The following is a 24,468-nucleotide window of genomic DNA, read 5'->3' as shown; positions in this document are numbered from 1 at the left end:
CTCGTAATCTTAAAAAATTGAAGAGACGGTCTGTGCATTTCAATCTGCGGAATCGAACCGATTGTTCATAAACTCGAAAATATCAAAACGAGATCGTGACGTTGATATTTCTCGACGGCAACCAACCACTTCAGAGTTACTAGTTTTGAGAGGGGCTCGCTCCCTTGTCTGACAGTGGTCTGTATCTAACCACGATGGGTATATCCTACATATTTGGGGGCGAAATGAGCCTTGCTGATAAGCCCCACCACAACGTCGCAATTCTCTATGTTCATGATATTGAGAAACATATTTACCATCGTCGCCACCGTCTCGACAAACTTGTGGCTCTTACCGGTAGGCACATCTATGGGTCCATGCAGATACCATGGGGTTAAGGGACAAATTCCAACGAGTAAAGGACTCTCTACGTAGGGAGCCCACCAGAAACAATTCTCGTCACTCACCAGGTGTTGTCAAGCAGCTTGTAGAATCCACCATTACATCTGCTTCTCCGTCAACGTCTACTTCCACGAGTCTACTGGGAGCTACTAATAATGCCGCTGATGTCACTGCGGGAGTTCAATCTTCACGCGATCCGGAATCCGCAACGAACATCCCAATTGTCCGAACCAAATCCCATGGGACCAAGCAATTGGACAAGTCGGAGGATCTTTGGCTGCAAGCCTGTGACATTTTAAAATTCCAGGAGCCGGAATTGGTGAGTATTTTCATTCCTTCAGGAGAATTTCATCGGTATCGTGGGGATGAATTAATTCTCAATTAAAGTTCGATCTCTGCTAACTCGGTCTTTGTCTAGATGGACGATTACTCTCGAATTCTTGTCCGTGAAGCAGATACAACGCCTGGGAGCAGCTCTATACAGGATGTGCCAATATCCAATGACACATTAATAAAATTGATGAAAACAAAGCTGGACGGATTTACAATTCTCTCAAGTCGATCTGGGGATAAGATTGAAAAAGTCGTCAAAGTTGTGATAGCAGCCAAGACTTTTATTGGGTCTACTCTTGAGAGTGAGCCACATGCTGCTATAGCTTGGGCTGGTGTCTCCATGTTTCTCCCTGTAAGTGGGTATATTTATTTATTCATGCATGAAAATATGTCACCATGACTATAGAGGGTGTATCCTTGCAAAGATTGAAAAGTCATTCCTTAGTCCTGCCATCTGTGGCTGTTTACACCTGACTTTATTCTATAACAGCTCAATGTTAGTATGCTAGAGTGTTATGTATAAGGCAATCGGCCTTTTCTCCTAGAGTGCAAAGTGATTAATCAGTCAAGACCAACAATAGGCTGACAATACATCAGCTTTTAATCAATCCCATCACAGAGAAAGCGGGCTGTCGTGAAGGGCTAGAAAAGATCCCACCACTCATTGATCGATATGCTCTCCTTGAGGACTCTATCCGGGACCCAACAAGTACCAATGAGCATCGGAGCAGTGCTGTAATGTTGCAGCTAAGGAAAGCCATAATTCAACTATACACCAAAATCTTACTTTATGAAGCTCGAGCAATCGTCCAATTTTGCGGGAACTCCATCACCGGATATTTTCGAGATGCCTTGAAACTTAATGACTGGACAACTATGTTTAAGGAAATGAATGAGCTTGATCACCAATGTAGAGATTTGATCCATGCCATTGATCGTGATTTAAACCGGAGAACAGTTGAAAAGCAACAGACCCTGCTAGCTAAGACGTTAGATGAGTCAAAATCTTCACAGGAAGCCAGAGATCACCAGGAGTGCTTTCCGTCCTTTCGAAATGGAAATTTGTATGAACTGCAAAAAAATCAAAATCCCTCTCGCATCCCAGGAACTTGCAAATGGGTCCTTGAGCACCCCACATTCATCAATTGGAAAGAAGGAAATGGGCCTGGTGTTCTCTGGATCTAGGCAGATCCAGGCTATGGCAAGAGTGTTCTTTCAAAAGCGCTCATTGATGAGAATCTTGTCGCATCAGACCAAGATACGGACGTCTGCTACTTCTTTTCAAGGATATCTCGAAAGAGCAACGCAGTCTTATGAAAGCCCTTGCTGCCTTGCTACATCAAATATTTTTATCTCAGAAACATCTTCTAGTTTACACGGAGTCAAGTTGGGCAAAGAACAATACCAAAATCGCCAAAATAGCCCATGAAATGTGGGATATCATAGAGAATATAGCTATGGGCTCAAACACCGGAAATATAATATGTGTACTGGACGCTCTAGACGAGTGCGACGCTTCCGAACGAAAATTCTTGCTGAAACAATTACAAACGATGTATAAGGTTACTGTCCCTGAAATCGTCGCTCATTCCTCGAGCTCCAGTCTCTCCGATGTCTCACTTAAATCACACATGACTGTTGATCCAGGAATTTCGACAATCCCTTCTGGCTCACCCACTTTGAAGGTGAAATTCCTTATCACTAGTAGGCCTTACTATGAGATTGAAGAGGAATTCAAAAGCCTCACGGATGTGTTTTCAGGAATCCGCTTGGCAGGTGAGGATACTACGGCAACAATAAAGGAGGAAAACAACCTCGTCATTGATGCTGAGATAGATAGGCTCAAACTTCCATCAAAGGCGGATACTCGGCTTCGCTCTCGGTTGAAGGATATAGAACATCGAACTTATCTCTGGCTATATCTCGTCATGGATACGATACGCCTTCGAGCCAAAGCTAGTAGACAATTAAAGACTTTTGAAAAAATACTAGACGCGGAATTACCTTCTACCATTGACGAGGCGTGAGTGTTTCTTACTTCCGGATTTTTTATTGGCCCACATACGGTGCCATGCTGTCTCCTTTATTCGATATATATCATGTTTTTTCCTGTGCTGATCATAAATTGAAACAGGTATGAGGCGATTCTGAGTAAGAGTCCTGATAAGAAAGAGGCCACAAAGTTACTTCACATTGTGGTCGGTGCAGAGAGACCTTTAGTATTGGATGAGCTTAACATTGCCCTCAATATAGATAAATCCTACGACGGATCTCAATCTTTTGAGAATATCGAGCTTGAGGATCCCGAACTATTCCCCAAGAGAATTAGGGATATTTGTGGTCTTTTTGTTTCCATTTCTGATTCTAGAGTATACCTCATTCATCAGACCGCGAAAGAGTTCCTGATAGCGAATGACTCAAGTCTCGTAGCAACAGGATGGAAACACAGCTTGCACCCATATGATTCTCAGTCTATATTGACTCAGATTTGTGTCTCGTACCTCTACTTGAGTACGTTCTCGGAAATCAATACTAAAGCTCAGTGCTTCATAACGTCGCCTGAAGCCCAACCACACATTACGAATCAAGGCCGATTTAAATTGCTGAAATATGCATCAGACTATTGGATGAAACATTGGGAGATATCTTCCTGTAATATCGACATACTGACCATCGTTGAATTATGCTCACCAACAGTTCGACGCTCCATATGGCTTCGAGCTTGTTTAGAGGGGTTGCCCCCCCAAACACCTACGGAACATTGCTTATAAGATTTGGCAATTGATGGGGGTAGACGACTTCGAAGAAGTGAATAATATTTCAGCGCTTATGATCGCATTATGTCTTGGTCTTCGCGAAGTTGTTGAAGCTGTTTTGGCCACTCCACTATCATATTCTGAACTGAATCAATTCTGGAGAAAAGAAACCGCGTTGTTTTTGGCAATCAGCATGAAAGATTATGAAATGGTAATATTAGCCCGTCATTTACTTCAATCCGTTCAACGATGTTTCTGTTACAGATGATTTGCAAATGCCATTGAAAGTACAGAATATTAATATATCTTTACGCTGCAGACAAAGTCACTTATATCCGCTGGTGCCAACATAGGTGACAATAGCTTCGATGAGAATTCACGGACAGCCTTGGAAGTCGCGCTCGAGCAAATGGACAACGACATCCTGAATCTCCTCTTTGAAAACAAAGCTGGAACACATGCCGCCTTATGCACGTCCTTGAAATACTGTGTTAGCGACTGGCAGCCTGGATTTTTCGACTTGATCTTGATGAAAAATGGACCCCTTATACCCAGCTTGAGGATTAGACTTTTGGTAATCGCAATGTCAAGAAGTATTGGTCAGAATAGAATACGAGCTGTCAAATTGGTGCTAGCATGTCCTCACGAGCAGAGTATGGACGAAACGTTGCAGGCAGCCTTACATTTGGCACTGACAGATTATGATCTCGACTTCGATATGTGCTCACTAATCATAAATGATCCGGCAATACATGATCTCGACAAGTGCTGGGAACTCAATAACTGTACTGGTAGCAGTCAGTCAATAGTGCGTCATCTCACTGAACGTTTGAAACCCAACAAGATTGGGTTTCGCCGGTACCCAGATGAAGTAAGGCTCCTGAAACTTCTAGGGGCTCGTGGTGCGTCCTTTGATAGAAATTCTGATGGTTCTGAATTCTTGTACGCAGCTTACTGTGGCCATGTTGATTATTTTGAGATTTTCATCCAAAATCACCCTCAATTGGCAACGCTCTATATCAACAGATGTAGAGTTCATTCGACTCCTCTGGAAAATGCAATCAATAATCGCAATCATGATATGATCAGATGTCTTTTGGAACACGGTGCACGTATCAATCAAAGTATCAGCTTCAAGTTCTCTTACCTTAAAGAAAATTACTTTTCCACTATATTTACCGCAGTTGGACGCGGAGATACCGACAAACCTTTCAATATCAACAAAAATGATCCATTGCTTAGTACTATATCAATTCAGCAGCTTCAAAAGCTCATTGGGTATGGCTTTAACATCAATTTGGAAATCAGAGGCCAGACCCTACTCTCGCATGCGGCATCTTCCGGGGATGCAGGTCGGGTTCAGTGGCTTGTTGACCATGGAGCCAACGTTGATAACCGATTCTCGAATGGACAGTCCATTCAATCTTACCCTTTAATGGAAGCAATCTGTAATTGCGATGACTTAGCAGCTGCATCAGGCATTGTAAAGATTCTTCACGACCACGGTGCAAATATTGATGGTCCTAGAGATTACAGGGTGCACGCAGGGTTTGTTGTAGCATCTTCAGTACACCTTGCCATCATCAAAGATAGCGTGAAAGTCTTGCAGACTTTACTTGAGTGCAATACCGACGTGAATCTTTATGGGAAGAATTATGGAATCCTGCTCAAAGAAGCGACTACGAATGGGCAAGTTCACATTGTGAAACTTCTCGTGTTATACGGAGCAGATGTCAACGCCGTAGTTAAAGGTGTTCCAATATTGCACAAAGCAATATTCAATCGACAAATTGAGGCAGTGGCTGTCTTACTCGATCTCGGTGCCAACATAAACATTTTTGAATATATTCGAGGCACGCCATTACAGCTTGCGATGAGTATGCAGTATGGAGACATGGTATACCTTTTACAAAGTCGAGGAGCATTACAAGTCTGTAACCTGAAACCACTGGGAACTTCTTATTTTTACCATCAATCCCGTCGTCATACGTCAACAAATTCCTTAGCCTTCTCCAGAAAAGATGTTGAATTGCCTGCCCCAGAGGTATTATCGCGGCGTCAAAGTTTGCATTCCCAAACTTGGGTTACATATAATTTCGATCAGCATGGTACGGTGTCTTCTAGCCCTTTCCGTGAAGAACTGGGCAATGATGTGCCATTTGACTTAAGCTCAAGATCCGAAAGGAGGAAAGAAGTGGATAGCGGCAGTGATGATGAAAATGATGATACCTCGAATGACCATAATTACAATAACTACTCGAGCATTCAGATAAATCCTGATTATAGCTCTTCTGACTTGGTCATGGGCCGAAGAATTTACGAAACTGAACAACATTACTACTAGTCAGGGACCCAATTCTTTTCGGGGAGCAGAAAAGTAGTGTAGCCCTCGAACAAGCTGGAATTAGTGCCAAAGGTCTGAATGTTACTCCCCATCGTCGAGCGGCCGTTTCCCTTGCGTTTGATCAGAGCGCGATCGGCGTTTACCTCCAAATTCCTTTAAATTCAGGACAAATGTCCAAGTCACCACAAACACTTGGGTTTCATTATTCATCTCATCAACCAGATTGTTTTATTTTTTGTCAAATATGCCGTCTCAAATCTCATTTCACGAATTGAGCTTTTTTTTGATATACCTTTCACGATTTCTTAAGGGACTCTGTTGATATCCCGCAACTTCCACTCATGCAAATTTCTTAATTAATTATGTTCTTTACGGGGGCCTGTGTTCAATCAATACACATAATGATATGGCGACACTTCTCATTAAGATCAAATGTAGAAATCATGCACTGAATCAAATAACCCTTCAATCGCTCGAAATATCTCGATGCAGTTGAGAATTCACTTGTGTCTACCTAAAATTTGGGGGCTATACCAAGTTTATTTTCTCAGCGTAAACATTTCGGTGGCAACAAATGGTAAGCACGAGCACATAACACGACAGAGGATAATAATACTGGGAGCTATTTTAGGTATTTCAAATCCTGGTTTCAAAAGACATTGGAGAAGAGCATCTCTGAATCTTTCTGTTATGAATTATTGCCTACTCTCTGGTGCTGATAATTGTGAAATGAAGTATGATACCATATCCTCGTTGGGTTTCAAAAAGGCCAAAACTATTTTCATATTCAAAAACAACCTCTTCTGCATCCACTTTCATATGTACTTCATCCCTCGGCTCCAGAATAGTTGAACTAACTTTCACGTCCTCGACCAACACCGGTTTTTCGTCACTCTTCGAACTCGACTTCCTGCCCCAAAATCTGCTGATATTTCCTGCTGGGCTGGGAGCGACCTTATGAGAATCCTTTTTCGCAACGACTTGTCTGGAAGGTAGCTCTGGACGAGGTTTCAAAGCCTTTACTAGTCGTTTTGCCATGTCTTCATCCTCCCAGAACCACGATCCACCATTAAGACTCTCCTTGTCTCCTATCTCCACACACACGTCATATCCGGGATTTTCTCTATCAAACTCCAGCGGTTGTGCCTTTTCGTTTTGGACACAGTGTGCTGGGATCAACAGCAATGTTCCTTTTCTCAAACCTGTGTTTGCAAACTCGGATAGATAAAGTTGAATTTGAGCTGTAAGGAGAGAAAGAATCTTCTCTTCTTGTGCTTGCTCGAGAAGAGACTTCTGGGTTTGGATGGAGCTGAATTGGGTTCTGAGGTGGTTCAACTGCGATTGAATTTGGGTACCGTAGGAGGTGGACGTAGATGGGAGGACGGAAGGTCCCGAAGTCTTCGATGCTGCAGGAGCTACCGACGATGATGACAGAGAGTCGATGTATGATGGGGGAGCCGGTTCATCGTCGTGATCGTGTATTGGAATTTTAGAATCCATGCTGACAGCTAGGTACAAAATTATGATGCTTTTTGATGCAGCTGAAGTGATCAAGGCTAGGTTGTAGGAAGCAACGTATTGGTTCTCTCTCTGCCAAGGAGATGTGAGCGAGCCTTCTAGTACGTCCGATTATGTAAATCCGATTATCGCACTCTCTATTGCTTCCACAGCAATTCGCAATCTTGGTAGACTCAAAAGAAGTGTTACTAAGTGTTAGTAAATTTTAGTGGTCCAATAGTCACGAGACCGGATTCACTAGGAAGAAAGCCTATCAATTATTGATGATGTATATGACTTCTCTTGATCTGATCTTTGGTTCTTGCAAATTATCATATCTGAAGTGACTCAAAATTTCCTCAAAATTTCGGAATCTTCATTCGGAGCCAAATGAATTGCGATCTCACGGACTGGTTAGGTCGGGTGTTCGGACAACTCACTCGGCTGTGCCACAGCCCATGTCAAGAAACATGTGTTATTTAGCTGCCTAATATGCACAGCGAGGCTTTGAAATATGCGGGAATAAGGTGGCCATTTAAAGTTGTCTGCCTCGCCGGCCTTGGTCCAGGGATAGACACTTTTAGTACCATTCAATAGGTACTGAGGTAAGGTATGACGATGGCTGTGTGGGGCTGCTGAGATCAGGTGAGACTTTCTAGAAGCTCGCTAGAAAGTCCTTAGTGGATCCGGGGAAGATCACCAAATTTAGGGGCTCGGCATCCCAGGCTGGGATTTTCCAGCAAGCCTTGCCAAGGTGTCAGTATTGCATCAAAATTTGCCGTTTGCCGATTTCGCAACATTATTCCTGTTTGTGGTCAAACAGCTGATAAGCTTAAAATGTTATCTATCTAGGGACTTTATGGTTTCACTATTAAGGTTTTTTTGATATTGCGGGCATTCGACTTCTTTGAGCACTGCTCCTCCCTTCAATGCCCAATGCCCTCGTCAATATTCCCCACCACAGCATTCTTGTCCCGTTTATCTCACTTTGTCCTAATCCATAAGTGAAGGAATAGTCAATGTGTAAGTTTAAGATTGGTCCGAAACGGCCAAGTTCTTACTCTACACGGTCGGAATGGCGGCAGTGTAACATTATCATCTTAAGTCAAGAGGATTGCGCCCTTAACGCTATTGGGCAGATGAGGCTCCCTTGTCAATCCAAAGGGTTTGACATCAAATTGCTCCTCAATTGTTGATGCATCCTATCCCGCTGTCGCCCTGCCTTTCGACGAAGTATTCACCACTATCTTTACGAGAATACCTCAGTGAGGTTGTTCTATATGCCTTGAACATGTCTTGCCTATTGATGGCGCTCTCAGCTTGGCGAGTGGATTTGGATGTATATAAAGTCGCTCTTGATCTTCTGTTCGGTTTTTCTTGCTCGCTACTCCCTTCTGTCATCACTTATTGATTGCCGTTTCCATATTGTTCTCTCGTCTAAATACTAGTGTCTTCGCCGTTACAACTTCATTTATTCCCGAGAGAGATCAATTGATCAGCTGATCTACACCATCGTAACTTAGTGTTGGGTAAATAAGAGTCAGACCATTTTAGAAGGAACTATCCAGCTTCTGATATATCAGCCCCTCCCTTCTTCCAATCAAACCACAACATTTCATCTCCTACATCTACCGATACCTACTAGAACTCTTCTATTTTATCAGGGCATCTACCAATATTTATACCATTATATTAGACGCCTTGGCAAAGTATCACGAGCTCTCCAATAATTGAGAGTCCACTATCAGCGCAGCTGACAATCTTGGAGAACTTCTAGGGGTATTTCCGGAAGCACTCAATAACCCCGCACCCAGGTTAGTATTCACATCTATCGACTGATCATGCATAGTTCAGTATTCAATGTGTTAGTTTAACCACTGATTATATAACACAGAACAGCCCTTCCTCTTCGAAAGTCTATAAAGTTTACCAAGATTCCCCTCGCTAGGATTTCAATTGTCCAAAGAAAAATCACATATCAATCATCATGTATCAAATCGCTTCTCCCAATGAGGTTTGAGCTTGTTCCTAATTCTCTCAAAGACAACCTACCTAACTTCTGATAGTATCTCGCCATCACTGGCGCAAAGATCGCGACTGTCAAAATATGCAAGAGCGCTTTTGTTTGGCCTTTTCAAAAGGTGGGTGGATTCTCATTCTCTCATACTGCACTACTAATGATTTCCAGGTTCGAAGGTTCAACATCCAACCTCGCGACTATGAGTTGTCACTCCAAGCTATGACAAAGGAGAAACTTCAGTTGGCGATTCCTGTAGTATTCACGATTGGCCCCGATGTCAACCGAAGAGGCGATAATGCCCGTACTGCTGACACTAACCACGAGAGCGCCGCAGAGGATGGCGACGACGCCCTTCTGAAGTTCGCAATGCTCTTGGCTGAAGGCGAAAGCAATGACGGTGACGCTGGCGCACATCTCAGAAAGATTGTTGTCGGTATTATCGAAGGTGAAACCCGTGTTCTCGTCAGCTCCATGTCAATGGAGAAGATTTTTACAGAGAGAGAAGCATTCAAGAAGGACATCTTCAAGAACATACAATCTGAATTAGGTCAATTCGGCCTTAGAATCTACAACGCCAATGTGAAAGAACTCAAAGACGCTCCAGGCTCTAACTACTTTGCCTCTCTAAGCAAGAAAGCCCATGAGGGTGCCATTAACCAAGCCCGTATCGATGTAGCAGAGGCTCAGCGACTGGGTACTGTTGGAGAGGCCCAGCGTCGGGCAGAACAGGATCGAGAACTCGCCAAGGTTCAAGCCGAGACCGCAGTTCAGAAAACAGAACGTGATAGTGAGAAGGCTCGAGCTGAAGCTACACTTTCAACCCGCAAAACTGTTTACAACCGTGATGTTAAAGTTGCTCAAATTGGTAAGTGATATTTAGTTTCGTTTTCTGTAGGATCTGTTTTCCTAATACATTCCTATAAGAGATCTCCAATGCTTTGAAATGTTTGAAGCTTGAAGACCCTGACGCTCGAATTCTCCCTGAGGATATCGAAAAAATGGTCATTAAAGTAGCAATTCAAAGTCTTGAATCGCAGATCTTGCAAAGGGAAGAGGAGATCAAGAATCTTTGAGAGAGACTCCATTGGTTTAACACGCAATGAACTGACACATTGAACGATTAAAGAGGCCACACGAGCCACCGAAGTTCGCGACGAAGAACTCCGCAAAGAGGTCGAGGTCAAACGTGCTTTCACAGAGCTTGAACGTCTTCGCGCCAGTGACGTTGTCAAGGCTACGATTGCCCGTGAAGCTAAGCAACAAGCCGCTGATGCCAAAAACTACGAAGAGCAAGCCCGCACAAATGCCGAATACTATAGCCAGCAAAAAATAGCGGAAGCAAAGGCCAATGCTGAACAAAGGGCTGCCGATGCTAAGATGTATAGTGAGAAACAGGCCGCACTTGCAAAAGCCAATACTGAGCAGAAGAGTGCCGACGCCAAAGTCTACAGTGAACAGAAGGCAGCTGATGCCAAGGCATATAAAGAGAAGGCCCGTGCAGAGTTTGAGCTCTACAGCGAGCAGAAAGCTGCTGAAGCCAAAGCTTACAGAATCAAATTGGAAGCCGAAGCTAACTTTATCGCCGAGTCCAAAGCAGCCGAGGTAGCCCTCTTGAAGAAGCAAAAAGAGGCAGCTGGTATGAGTGCCATGGCCGCCGCATACGCAGATATGAGCAAGGCTATGGGTGGTCCACAGGGACTCATGCAATACCTCATGATCGAGCGTGGTACTTACCAGGACCTTGCCAAAGCCAACGCCGAGGCTGTTCGTGGTTTGAACCCCAAGATGACGATCTGGAACACTGGTGCACAGGCCGGTGGTAATGGTGAAGGCAGCTCTGCTGAAGGTCAAGGGATCGGTATGGGTGGCATGGACAGTATTCGCAATATGTACCAGATGCTTCCACCACTCATGTCCACCATCCATGAGCAGACTGGTATGACTCTGCCAGAGTGGCAATATGGACGTTTGGGTCCTGTACCTGGAGAGACTCAGGAGGTTACCAAGGTTAATGGTAAGACCAATGGCGCCAATGGACATAGATAAGGCAAGGGCGATGAACTTGGTATGTGTAATAAGTTTTAAAGCTTCGCGGATGATAAGGCGTCAGAGTTGTTAAAGCGTTGCAGGCGCTGGGGGGCTGGAACGTGCATGATAGATATTAGGGAGTTCCGGGGGTTCGCAGGGATAAGGAGTCGTAGTTTCTATAGTGACCGATGAATCTTTTAGAGATACGTCCAATCTTTTAGCGTTTCACTATTCGGAGGTGTCAATATCTAAGCGTTTGCATTCTTATTTGGAGATTTGGTGGGGATTGACACAAGGAGTTGGTCAAGCAGTATTTCGGGGGGGCGGGGGTTGTTTGACAGTTCTGGAGTTACGGCGTCTGGAAGGTATTTCGGTTTATTGTCCTTAGTTATTCAGGAGCCTGTTTCTTTTATTTTAGTCTTCCCTTACTCTAATAATATCAATTGATCACAATCAAATTTTGAACATGGTTTCACTCTCAGATGGGGATTTTCCATGCTTTGAAAAGGATGTCAGAGAAGGAACAACAGAATGAATAATAGCAAGAGAGTAAAGAGACAGAAATTTTAAATTATTTCAAGTTTGTTGATTGTTAAGTGTTTTTCTTCTATTTTTGTTGCTCTTCATATTTAACTTTCTGTGAAAGTTCTTAATTTATACTCTGCAATTAATTAGACTTTATGCGAGAAATCTTTGGATAAGTTTATGTAACTTTTTTCATTCTCACTTTGAAATGACCGCAAAATTCCGCGCTGCTCAGGAGAAACTTTGATTCCTTTCAGTTCCCGACGTCGTCATTGTACAGTGCGCTAGAGTATGTAGTTCGCTTCTTGCATCTTTCAATCCAAGCTCTCAACCCTCCATCGTACGATTTTCCCACTGGAAATGAATATATGTGGGCAAAGCTAACTGGGTTATCCCCGCCTTTGGTTAAAGGTTTGAAAACCTCTTCGGTGTCTAGGTTAGTATTCCATACAGACGAATCAAATTCCCCGGGGATAGAATCTTTCTGCAACTACCATCGCGAAGTGGCCAGGCGTACGGAGTATTGAGGTTTCTTTGATGATAGGTCGAATGTAGTTGGATAAGAGTGGTTGAAAGGACTGTTCTTTTTACGGCAATTTGGTACGGTTGTCTATGTATGGTTCTGGTGTTTAGTGATATGCAGTGTATTCCTACCATAAGATATTGTGATAGCTCTGTTGGAGATCAGCAAATCACATCGTCGCTGGCTTGTCGCGGAAGATTTTGTGATGTCTAAGGATTCGAGGAAAGGAGGGATAGGCTCGTGGCATAACCTCTCGAGCACCCAGTGCGAGATACAATACATTGATCTTTCACTCCTTCAAATTGTGCTTTGTATTCTCAGTGTTATAAACAATGGTGCAAAAATAGAACTAACAGGATTACCACACAGCAGATATAATATTATTCAAGGATGGAAGAAGAGGATACAAAGAAAACATGCTTCATAGGCGTCATTCCACTGACCCCGGCTGAAGAATGGAGTCAAAAAAGCTTAATCTAAATCGTCGTTCTATGATCGTAATCTGACCGCAGTCTGAATCAAGCTTGATGTAAGATCTTACAAGACTAGATCGAGTCTTAAACTTATCTTTAGTTGAAAGCAGTACTTCAGCCTCCTTTTAAAGTTCGAAGAAGGTTTCAATTTACTTTTTATCTCGACTCAGTCCTTCAGCTCTTCAACTGTCAAAAAATGACAAGTGAATGGTTCCATCTGTTGCAACATTCCATAGTGACTTACTGAGTTGTGTGAAAACGAACCGTTTTTCTTTTCTCTTTCTTTGCTTTTACCCGAATGCTTGAAGGGGGGTAAATTGGAAAGGGGTTACTAAGCAGATTTTTCAAATTCACATGGCAAAATTAAATACGAACTTAAAATATGACGTTCCAAGTAGCGTGAGGCTAGTAGACAGAGCTAAGACAATATCAGCTTCTAATTGGAGAATTTACCAAGGTATATTCCTCATTACCACGTGATATTGCAATGTCTCACAGAGAAGAAGTTGATACGAGGAATGGTCTCCTATAACCCCACTTATTGGATAGCTAATTCTATGGAAAGAAAGAGCCCCCTTCAGTCTACTCTTTCCGCTTCCGTCTTTCACCGCTGATTTTCACAGGCAGAACTTCCCCGTCAATGTCCATGCAAGGAAGCGGTGAGCATGTGAAACTCAAAGATGTAACATCACAAACACAGCCCGCTTCTATAGGAATCATTATATCTAGAAGTAAGCGTTCGTTTTATTCGCAATTTGTTGTATGAATATGTATGAAGCGTTGTCGATTCAAAAAATTCAACATTTGATGCAATGCGGCAGCTTCCTTCGTTACCAAAGCACAGCCTCTTAGTGCTAAAGCTAAACTGGCTTCGCCACCGCCGGTGTGGGTATTCAGCTAATACTTGCCTTGACCTAATCGCCAGTGCCGGCAATCATTTCCGCTCCATGTGAACAAAGGTCCATTTTCAACTACATTCCTTCGCGTTCTTCGTATATCACATCACGATTTTTGTTAACAATTAAGCTTAAAATTCCCACCTTTCGTGCTACCCAACTCTATGTCCAAACGACGAGCTCATACCAAGTCTTCAAATGGCTGCACACAATGCAAAAGGAGACGGGTGAAGGTCAGTCTGTCTCATTTCTCTACTTGCTGAACAATGGTGTTGCTGTTCGCTTTCTGTTGTCCTGAAGAACAATTTCGGCTTGTATCAGAATTCCAATAGTCCGGATTGCAGTCCGATAAAAAGATGTTTGAGATTTTAGAACTCAAACAGCACTCTTCAGTGGAATGGATTGTTTAAATCATTTGAATAATGAGCCGCTTTCGAACATGGAGGTACCTTTAGACACCAAAAACCTACACGTAGTCTACTATCCTGGACTACTGAATTTTTTGTTCGGAATGTTCGGATGAAGCATTTGATTTGTTGGATTGTTACACCGAGCTGTCGCTGATATGCGAAATTTCAGTGCGACGAAACACGGCCATCATGTGCAATATGTGCAAGAAGAGGTGAATCATGCAGTTACCTTTCGCAGCCATCAAACCAGATACAAGGCAGCTTGCTTGCTGGATTCTCGGCTCAGACTTCACCCACAACTTCAGAATTCGAAGATGATAACAATAGAGCTCTAGAGCTAAGATTGATGCATCAATACTCAACCTCTACATCCGTTATTCTTTCCAAAGACTCGAGAGATATAATGTTTTATTGTGATGTTATGGTCAATCACGCAATTTCAAATACATTTCTGCTCCATGCCATTTTAACCTCCGCCGCTATTCACATGTCGACTATTGAGACTGAAAAATCCCAATATTGGGTTGCTACTGCCTTGCAGTATCACAGTCGTGCAACACTTGGTCTCAATGAAGCTTTGAAGAATTACTCATCTGCTTCAGATGCAATATCTCTATGTTCTCTGGCCATGGTTATAAATTCTTTATCTTTGTCAAGAGAGAGGTTGAAGGGCGAAGAAATTGACCCTGTGGCTGAATTACTTCAGACACGCAGATTACTTCAGGGGCTCTCAGTCTGCTTAGACCAAACAATAGGGGGTAACTTGTGGAGCGGTTCTTTCGAGGTTTGGAGGGATCAATTGATCCAGAAATCATCCAATCCGAAAGACACGGTTCATAGGGACCTTCTCACACATATTGATAACACAAACTCCATCTTTGGCCATATGGGTATATTTCTGAGCCAGCACGAGAAGTTCCCAGAATATCAATCCAAAAGTGAAGAATTCATCCAGTATGTATAAAGGTTATCTAGTCCCAAGTACAGGACCTAACTAGGCTGTTCACTGACTTCAAACAACAGGACGATACTACATAAGACGAATGAAATGGCTACGTACATAGCTTCCATTGAAAGTGAACATAAGAATGAATACTTGACTGCTTGTACATCACTCTTCTCGTACATGGAAATTTTTCAAATAGAACAGGGCGCTACCATCATAGCATGGCCACTGGCAGCCAGCGATCTTCTAGTAACCCTTCTGATGAACGGTGACGACATAGCAATGCTAATATTTATGCATTATGGAGTAGCTTTATATTTATGTACATTACATAGTTTCTCAAAAGGCGCTGGAAAGCATTTGGTAGAAAAATTATCGCGAGCACTCGAAGTAAAACGTCCGGAATGGATCGAGGTGCTACTTTGGGCAAGGGCCTCTGTTTTACGGGATATGTAAGCTTTGCTTTTGTGTATTCACTTCACATGCTCAAAGTATTTCTTACCGTATCTGTGTATTATAATTCCACATTCTTTGGCCATAAGCAAGGCTAAAACACTATATAAGAATAACTTTCTAGTATGTCTTCGGCCTTGCACTAGGGTCGAAGACAATGAGCAACAAAGCAATAGAATATGATAACCAACGTCATCCCTTCTTCAATCGTGCAAGCAGCCAGTCGCACTCCTTCAGCCTCAACTGTCATTTATACGCATCGAAAGTAATTTGATCTTCGTCTCTCAATTATCTCCTGTCGAAATCATCTTCCACCCACTCTTCACACTACCCCGCCAGGTCAGATCCACGTTGGCAAATGTCGGCATTTTCATTTCCCAATTTCCCCTTTTCATCTCCATGCCCTGATTCACATCCCTCTCAACAATTCATTCAATACAGCAATAGACAGACTGGAAACCCTCTATATCCAATCTAAGTTTGACACTAAAAGGTCAGTTTCGATTAGGTAAATCTCTTTTCTATTCTTGGATTCTCAAAGACAGAATTTCTCGCTTGCATTCCTTAATAGAGGTCCTGTGGATGCGAGAATTGGGTATCCAGATAGACTAGATCATCGGGTGGTTGCTGAGAATCAGGGATAGATGAATCATGACAGAACAGTTTCCCTCACGAGTTTGGAGGTGAACGAGGTATAAAGAATACAAAGAGGTAGAAGATATTGGATGAGTATAATGCTGATTCGATTGATGAATTTTCAACGGTAAGCTCTTGTGAGACTTACAATGATTTTCCGTATCCAAGACTATAATACGAGATGCCTTTGCACAAATTTTATCAGAAGTCTTACAAGTACTCTCGCCACTTGTTAAAGGAATGAATCTTGTGGTATTCTGATTCAAACTTGACGAAGACTTCGTAAAGCCTGACTTAAAGCTATCGACTCCAGTAGCAAAAATGAGTAATCAGACCTGGTAAACTTGGCTCTTTTTATATGCAGATTAAAGACCTTGATGGACTTCAATTGTATATGTAAATTTTCACGATGGAGGGTATATTCTGCCAAGTAGGGAGTTTGAGATAGGTCGGTAGTAGTAGGGATGATATTCTTCCTAGAGTGACTTTTTCAATCCTATATTCTATGATTACCGGGCACATTCTTGCAAGACCAGCGCTGTCTAAGCACAATGCAGATAACAGATGGTTCTAGATTCTAGTTTTGCAAAGTACGAATAAGTAATTGATGCAGCTTAAAGTAAGGCGACTCGAATTTCTGGCCATCGACAGCTGGCATTGCATGTTGCTTGTCTCGGAGACATGTTAACGAGTCCCTGCAGACTAGGCACTATATCGCGGAACTGATCATCCAAAGTCTTGAGAATACTTAAGTTGCATATCTATGTTTTCATCTACAAGCCTCACCCCGACAAGTTGAGACCCGATAATATAGGCCGTCAAGAACGAACAATCTAATTCATGAGCTGGCTCATATTTGACTCATTAGTTGAAGCATATTTTCAAACGTTCTGTAGGGTTTGACCACTCATATGGTCTTAGAAGGTTATATTGCATATCTGATATTCTGTGCGTCAGACTACCTCTTTACAAGTTCATGTTTGACCAATTGGCAATCAGATTGATTAGATCCGGCTCATTGGCAAGCTTACTACTCCTGAGTTCAAATAACTAGTACATCACCGGTGTTCCCAATACAGCCATTCACAGTCTCGGAATTATCATTGTTGCACATCTTATTCCGATTTTACAAGCTTCATGCCTACAAAGGACAGATGATGGTGTGAGAGCGGGGTTGATGGAAGGAGGAAGTCAATAATGGGAACCTATCAATGAAGAGGCCAATTCTAGACTCTGGTAGACGCATACAAATAAAGTTCTCTGCCACTCATTGATGATAAAAATATGGATTTTATTATAATGGACATGGTTACCATTGGACCAGCCATACCCCTTGGGGCTCTGGCGTCGTTCTAATCATACATTATATGCCTATTTTAGGCTATCGCCTTCCTCTATGATAGCCTGGGCCGGGGAGCTGCCAATTAGTAACTTCAGCAAGAGTGAGTTACACCGCCTATACCAAGAATCATTATCTATATTTTCACAAAATTTATCGACTAGTGAGAAACTCAAAACACCTTAGTTGTGAAGTGTCATGGTCGAATTGTCTACATTCATAGCAAGTGTAGCGGTCTTTCATTCCTAGTCAAGAAGTCACACGATCTACTTCTGCAAGGTTGAAAGTCTGGCTGTAGTCTCCAGACGTTTTAAACAAGCTTCCATGCCAATCAATTTGGAATTATTTGGATGGAAATGGCTTTAAGATGACTCTTTTACTTCCGATAATATTGAGCATTTATTACTAAGTGATCATCAAAAATCGAGGTAAAAGTCAAGTAGTTAGTCTTCCGTGGGGCAGAATATAGAGTATTACTGGATTGGGAAATTTTAGGCCTTTATATTCAGGGAAGAAACAAGGAATGTGGTCAGAATAGGAAAACCCAAGTTTCGCAAAACACTTTCATACTTGACCGTCAGCTCATTCTGAAAAAAGGAAAAGAAATACATCAATACTCGAAGCACAGTATATCTTTGACATATACTATCTACCTATTATTCCGGTATCATGTATTCGAGATTATGAATTTTATCAATTGTCGTAGTCTTCACATCATCCAATTGTAAATTAGTGACGGACGGTGAACGAGAAATTACGGGCATCATGAAGAATTAGAGATGATGAATAATTGGAGACAGATGACAGGTGACAGGTGACAGGTGGTTCCTTCGACGTTACTTTATGCGATGACATTACCTCACTAGTGCTAGCGTGATGTGCTAAGTAAGTATATCCGTGAGACTAAACGAATTTTCGCACCAGGGCTAAAGATCACTTTACCGAGTAAGATCGCTTTACCGAAACCTGATATATTTTATTCCGAAGTGATTTTACGGTTGTCCAAACCCTTTGTCACTTATTCAGATATCTAGGTAAATTGAGAACTTTTTCTCCTCCCCCTAAATATCGCTAGGCCTCTTATAGCTTATCCAGACAAGCAACAATTCCTTAGATATATCCCAAGAGCCATACTAAGATCACAATAATAAAAACACTCATCATACCAATTCCCCTATCTCTTATCCAGACAAGCAACAATTTCCAAAAAATGCCGCTAGAGCCACACCAAGACCATACCAATAGATCTAATCGTAATGCTAACGCCCTTGTCACTTATCCAGAGATGCAACCAACTCCAAAATTTCCTCTAGATTAAATCTAGAAACATACTAACCAAGTCCCCGCCTCAATTGTGACTTATCTCTAGGTTCCCTCCTCAACCTGTCAAAATATTCCAATTCATCTTCTCATAGCGCTAACTTAATGGAGTAGTATGCAGAGATGCAATATATTCACCAAATACTTAAAATCAAGATTTCATATTTCTAGCTTTACCCCTAACTTATGAACTAGAAGTCCTTATTCTCAGTCTATCAGATTGAGTATTATCAAGCGGTAATGAATCAATATGCCCTATTCCTTTTCGAGTACTATCCAGATGTGCAACAGAATTTTCCTGGAAATGAATCACTTTGATAGTGACTTCGAGTTGGTTGATTGTGAAACTTTCTTTCAATTAGATTTGAGTTGAGTGAATGTAGACAAACAAATATTCTTTTAATTTGAAATCGTGGAAACATCATTCTTGGGGAAATAGTTCGAGACCCGGGTGGCAGTTATTCACGAAGTCATGTTTTTTCAGTCAGGAAAGAATTCCTCTTAAATTCTAATCCCACCTTTCCCCCTTAATCCTCTTGTTCCATCCAGCGGTGCATATCTCAACATGTCCAGGTCTTTGAATCAATCCCCAAGTCTACTGAATCAATTCGTTTAATCACTTGAGCTTACTTAAATGCATGCTTAACTCGAGGGGTATGAGCTTATCTCTTACCAGCCTGAGTGTTAAAAGACACCAAAGCGTGTCTCCTTTCCCCTTTCCGAGAAATTTCAGAAATAAAAAGATTTTCCATACTCTCTAGAAGGAACTCTACCTTCAAACAACCAAGATAAACCATGCTAACTATCCCACCATTTTCAAAGATGTCAGGATACCCCCACAAGAATTCAGTCACAGATCTGCAACAAAAGCGATACCATTCCCTCTCAAAGCTATCAGTGGATGATGATAAATTCACTGGTCGCACTTAACAATGTTAGCGAGGGAGCTATCAGTACCGGCTTCTAAATCTACACACAGTGACATTTCACTTGTCAGGATACCCCCGTAAAAACACAGATGTAGATGTGCAACAAAACTTTTTGCTAGCTATCACCTCCTCTGAGTGGGTGGGTTCTAAGTCATACCCATGCATAAGCGTTGAAGCTGGGAGAAAAAGTATCCTTCTTCTCAAAAGACCCCGAACGAAGCAGTCGATCGCTTCCACTTTCCAGCAGAGTAGGACCAGTTCAGAGAACTCAAATCAGGGCCGAGGTGATACCTCCATCACTTTTTCATTACCACACTAATAAGACAGCAATGATCCTCCGAACTCGCGATACAAATCACCCACATTCCAATCATTTAACCATCGGTATCAATATCAAACAAATCCAACATGCCTCCATACTCTATCCATCAAAACTTACTAACCAATTTCAATTCCGCAAAAAAGAAAGAAAAAATCATCAACTCCGTCATAATCGTACGCGTGAAGCGTTCAATTGCGCCATTACGAGATTTAAAAATAGTTTACTCCCCCTTACTATCCACAGCTTCCCAACTAGCAATACTTTAGACACAGTTCTAGCTTAGCACTGACCCTCACCTATCGAGAATCCAAGCTTTAAACTTTGTGGCTGAAATTCAGTCATGCAACAATCGAGAACTTTGATATTTATCAAGCCACACAAGATGAAACAAGCTTGGTTGTCTGCCTCTAATGCACTAAGCTCTAGAGATCAGCGTTCCAAGCATGGAGTGTTGGTACTACCTTAGCACCAGAAAAGTCTGAAGTGAAAATTACAGACAAATTGGCAAGTAAGTAGAATCATATTAAGAAATGGCATATTGAGAGAGATACAAGAAGACAATTTCTCTCATATTAATATCAACTTCACTTGTTATGTCAACTTATGCCACTTCATCATATCCACAATTCCTCCCTCCCTTTTCGATTTGTCTCTCAACCCTCCTTCACTCCACCCCCGGGACTTCCATAACCCCCCTACCAAAAAACTCCGCCACCATCCCAAACTTATCTCCGCTCCTACCAAGCATATCCAAAAACAAATCATGCCTCTCAGCTGTCTCATCCTGGCCTCTCATGATCGCCTTAATCGTGTCGTTTTCCTTTTTACATGTTGGGCAATCTCCTTCCACGTTTCCCTCGTCGTCATTTTTAAGACATCTTTGATGAAAACTATGTTTACAAAGAAAATGGACCGTGGGAAGATCTAGTTGTGTGCCACAGAAGGAACAGCGTGTGGCATTGAAAGTTTGAGGCTTGGACGAAAGTTCGTTGATTTCTTGACGTTTAACTTCCGTATCTGTACGATAAGAGGTGATCGTACGACGATTCGTGGCGATCTCTTTGCGTTCACGTTCAATTGTCTGTTGGAGGTAGCTTTTTACCATACCCATGGTTGCTACTGCGTTGGTACTTAATGTTTGAATTACTTGCAGAGGTGCCATAAGTCCATCGGTGTCAATCTTTTCCAGCACTGCGTCCAGTTCATCTCCGGCTTCTTCGAGAATTCTTGGGTCTGATGTAAAATATGCAAGGGCTGCTGGGTATAATTGAGGCTCTTCAGGGCCGTACTTTCGTAAAGCTTTGATGGCACCGCGAGTGTCCTTTGCAGCAGCATATGATCGGAAGATATCGAAACGTAGACCAGCTTGTTCACGCACAAGCGTAGTACCATCCTTGAAATCCGAAAGATGGGAAAGTAAAAGTACGTTAGAAATATCAATGGGAATATCCTCACCCTCGATAAGCTTTTTCGCTTTACCTTCCCATTCTTCGCGATCACGTCCATTCTTTTCATTTGATTTATGTAGGTACATCTCAAACAGGGTTGTATACAGGTCGATCTTATCACGTTCTTTCAGGCCCGGCTCTCTGAGACATGCTTCCAGAAATACTATGAATTCCTCAGGATGGTCAACGAAAGAAGAGAATGCAGTCCTTGGTTGCGGCGGGCTGTAAGCCGGTGGCGGCGGTTCAAGATCTTCAGTTACTTGACCGTCGGCTGGTGTAGCATTAACATTGCCTACAGTGGCAGGTGAAGGAATAGTCGAATTGTTCATAAAAGGAAGTGGTATCAAATCCCTCATGTTTGCAACAGCATTGACAGCGGCACCCGCGGCACCAGCCGCATACCCAGCATGGTGTACAGGGGCTTCTGAAGTAATAACAACGTCTTTCATAGGCCTGTAGCTTCCTGTGTAGTAGTCAATAAAGACCTGAGTTGTGTCTTTCGGACAATGCCCCAAAAGGACTCTAGCATATTTCATAAGAATTGGATAAGCCTATTGATGAAGTCAGCACATTTTGTAGTCATGACGTGGATAATCTTACAGCATCAGGATCTAACCGCCAAATATATTGTAGAGCTTCCGGATATCGTTTCGAGTCTTCTATCAAAATATCTACTACTAACTCATGTTCGCCATGCTTTTTCGCAAGGTAGGCAGCTTGTTCATAGTAACCACCTTGTCTGCACATTGTAATGGCTGTTTCGAGGTCAAATTTCAGATCACCTGGAGATTTGATGAACTTCTCCAGTTTATCAATATCTTTCAATTTTGCATAGCAATTCAAAAGTAAAGTGGTATGATCAGCCGTTGCTTTGTGGTGTTCATGAAGCTCTTCAAGATATTCAATCAGGTTATGGATACGCTGAGTATCAAGATACTAAGTAAATTAGCAACAGCATAAAAATAATTCACAAGTGCGACGTACTTTTCGAATAACTTGTGATGGTTCAGTGCTATCAATCGCTTTCAGATATTGTTGCATGGCGCCATCGTAGTCTCCTTTTTGATACAAGAAGTCTCCCGATTTTCTGAAAATCATGTTTTGCTGCTTAGAGTCCATACCAGCCTTTTGGGCCAAATTGATTGCGTGAACGTAGAGATTTCTTTGGTACAGAGTCTCAAGTCTCTGTTGTAACGGCTTCTCATGATAACGATGTATCTATCATATTGTTAGCTTCGATCAAGATATCGACCAATACTACCAACCTTTCCATCTTGTGTCAACGTAAATAAATCGCCCCAAATCATAAACAAGTCTTTGACTTGCGAAACTAATGACTCCGAGTGGGCCACAAATTTTAGATCTGTATCCAATAAGGTGAATGTCGACGTGTTGAATAAATCATCTGCATGAGCCCCACCAAATCGCCGAATGGCACTGGATTTCGTCGCACTCGATGTTGCGGGGGGAGAGACTATCGCAACATAATCTCCATAAACTGCTACCAGGCTTTTTGGGCCATCATAACCATAACACGAATTTCGACCGTCGACTCTATAGTAATAGATAGCATCATCTCGGACTACTAATATATCACTATTCTTTTTATCCACCGTCATGCATCCCACACCACATCCAGAATCTTCGACCGGCCTAGCTGATTGATTATGCGCTTTTCCTGAAATGACGAGCTTCACAAGACGTGAAGTCGTGGCGACGTACAAATTAACAAGTCGTTCTTCTTCTCGAAAGGAAAGTCCGGTAATCGGTTCCTCGGATTCGTGTACTGTTCTTTGCTTCGCTCCCCTATCATGGATCAAGTCTCCTCTTATGACGGTCACTGCACCATTTCCGAATCCCACAGCCAATTGTGAAAGATCATCCATTGCAGTAAATGCAGATATCTGGTTTGAATTAGCGATCGATCCACATCTGCGGAGATGCCACTGACAGGAAACTGTTTCCGCCCATTTTGGATACTCAAACTCGATTGACATGTCGGTAAGCCCGTCTTCTTCACAGGTTTATCCAATGCCCATACTTTCAGAATTGGTTCATTTGATAAATCTTCCTAAAGTACATCAGTTCCTGATGTTGTACCACCATACGTTGACACCCACAGCTATTGTAACCAGCAACGATGTGCCTTCCACTTGTTTCATATGAGTTATCGACCCAACATCGTGTGCTTGGAATGTTCGCAGGATCTTAAAATTCGAGGATAAGATTCGCACAACGCCATCATAGCTTCCTACGAAGAGATTCTCGGAGCCGGAGCACACGCAGCTTATTTCGTTGTTCTCGAAGACGGATTTACTCTCATCATCCGGCGGTTTGACTTGGCTGACCTCGAAGAAATCGAACGTTTTCCACTACACTTTGTTAGTGTTGCCCATATGAGATGGGAGAATTGAACTCACAGAAGTTAAAGCCATGTTAACATTTCATCGCATTCATAGCGGATTGTAGAAGTTGAATGTATAGAATAGCTTCGGTGAACACAAGGCTGGCCAGAGTGAGCTCAAGGCTAGTGCAGGCCATCGGTGCACGGACTTTTAATGTATGTATGTTTGTTTACATGTGGAAGGAACAACACCTCAATATGCGTCTCTTGCTAGCTTTCTTACCAATCAAACGGATATTCTTTTCTGCACGATTAGCTAAAGAAAAAGGTGAAGTTATGATTGGAAAAGTCACGCTTTATTATTGGAAGATAAGCTCCCAGTCTTTTTCCCTGAAAGGAGAGTATTCTTAGATTAGAGATACATCCAATATCCACCGCTACGTCCAGCATAATGGTCAACGGGGATTGCACTTAGTCTTCCGTTGATTTCGTTTCCACTCCATCTCCCGCCTTTCTTGCATTGCCATATCTTCATCCTCCCTGCA

The 24,468-nt window shown here is 42.4% G+C and overlaps 7 protein-coding genes across 7 annotated transcripts; 5 read left to right on the top strand and 2 right to left on the bottom strand.

Moving 5' to 3' along the window:
* Positions 1-277: 277 nt before the first annotated feature.
* Positions 278-1,899, top strand: EAE97_009902 (uncharacterized protein; the record flags this gene model as incomplete). Its single annotated transcript, XM_038880417.1, has 3 exons — positions 278-700; positions 800-1,066; positions 1,312-1,899. The coding sequence occupies exons 1-3, from the start codon at positions 368-370 to the stop codon at positions 1,897-1,899; spliced, it is 1,188 nt and encodes a 395-aa protein (XP_038728784.1). The 5' UTR covers positions 278-367.
* A 128-nt stretch (positions 1,900-2,027) lies between these two features.
* Positions 2,028-3,485, top strand: EAE97_009901 (uncharacterized protein; the record flags this gene model as incomplete). The annotated part of the gene is made up of 2 exons (XM_038880416.1): positions 2,028-2,737; positions 2,849-3,485. The coding sequence occupies 2 exons, from the start codon at positions 2,028-2,030 to the stop codon at positions 3,483-3,485; spliced, it is 1,347 nt and encodes a 448-aa protein (XP_038728783.1).
* Positions 3,486-3,498: 13 nt separating this feature from the next.
* EAE97_009900 (uncharacterized protein) lies at positions 3,499-6,170 on the top strand (the record flags this gene model as incomplete). The annotated part of the gene is made up of 2 exons (XM_038880415.1): positions 3,499-3,681; positions 3,790-6,170. The coding sequence occupies 2 exons, from the start codon at positions 3,499-3,501 to the stop codon at positions 5,812-5,814; spliced, it is 2,208 nt and encodes a 735-aa protein (XP_038728782.1). The 3' UTR covers positions 5,815-6,170.
* A 346-nt stretch (positions 6,171-6,516) lies between these two features.
* Positions 6,517-7,314, bottom strand: EAE97_009899 (uncharacterized protein; the record flags this gene model as incomplete). Its single annotated transcript, XM_038880414.1, has 1 exon — positions 6,517-7,314. The coding sequence occupies one exon, from the start codon at positions 7,312-7,314 to the stop codon at positions 6,517-6,519; it is 798 nt and encodes a 265-aa protein (XP_038728781.1).
* Positions 7,315-9,298: 1,984 nt separating this feature from the next.
* On the top strand, positions 9,299-11,377 carry EAE97_009898 (uncharacterized protein; the record flags this gene model as incomplete). The annotated part of the gene is made up of 4 exons (XM_038880413.1): positions 9,299-9,325; positions 9,378-9,452; positions 9,500-10,196; positions 10,458-11,377. 4 exons carry the CDS (start codon positions 9,299-9,301, stop codon positions 11,375-11,377), a joined length of 1,719 nt encoding a protein of 572 aa, XP_038728780.1.
* A 2,224-nt stretch (positions 11,378-13,601) lies between these two features.
* EAE97_009897 (uncharacterized protein) lies at positions 13,602-15,894 on the top strand. The gene is made up of 3 exons (XM_038880412.1): positions 13,602-14,009; positions 14,356-15,140; positions 15,210-15,894. The coding sequence occupies exons 1-3, from the start codon at positions 13,941-13,943 to the stop codon at positions 15,586-15,588; spliced, it is 1,233 nt and encodes a 410-aa protein (XP_038728779.1). The 5' UTR covers positions 13,602-13,940; the 3' UTR covers positions 15,589-15,894.
* Positions 15,895-20,795: 4,901 nt separating this feature from the next.
* EAE97_009896 (uncharacterized protein) lies at positions 20,796-24,014 on the bottom strand (the record flags this gene model as incomplete). The annotated part of the gene is made up of 7 exons (XM_038880411.1): positions 20,796-22,130; positions 22,180-22,515; positions 22,564-22,797; positions 22,845-23,483; positions 23,531-23,650; positions 23,700-23,951; positions 24,000-24,014. The coding sequence occupies 7 exons, from the start codon at positions 24,012-24,014 to the stop codon at positions 20,796-20,798; spliced, it is 2,931 nt and encodes a 976-aa protein (XP_038728778.1).
* Between the last annotated feature and the right edge of the window lie 454 nt (positions 24,015-24,468).

Source organism: Botrytis byssoidea, assembly GCF_014898295.1.
Source record: "Botrytis byssoidea strain MUCL 94 chromosome Unknown BBYS_024, whole genome shotgun sequence".
Lineage (NCBI taxonomy): Eukaryota > Fungi > Ascomycota > Leotiomycetes > Helotiales > Sclerotiniaceae > Botrytis > Botrytis byssoidea.
The sequence above is the reverse complement of the archived record's forward strand: the minus strand, read 5'-3'. Positions and strand labels throughout refer to the sequence as shown.

Coding starts and splice junctions, on each gene's coding strand:
- EAE97_009897 (XM_038880412.1), top strand. CDS start 13,941: ATGTCCAAACGACGAGCTCATACCAAGTCTTCAAATGGCTGCACACAA. Junction 14,010..14,355: donor GCAAAAGGAGACGGGTGAAG/GTCAGTCTGTCT, acceptor GCGAAATTTCAG/TGCGACGAAACACGGCCATC. Junction 15,141..15,209: donor AAAAGTGAAGAATTCATCCA/GTATGTATAAAG, acceptor TTCAAACAACAG/GACGATACTACATAAGACGA.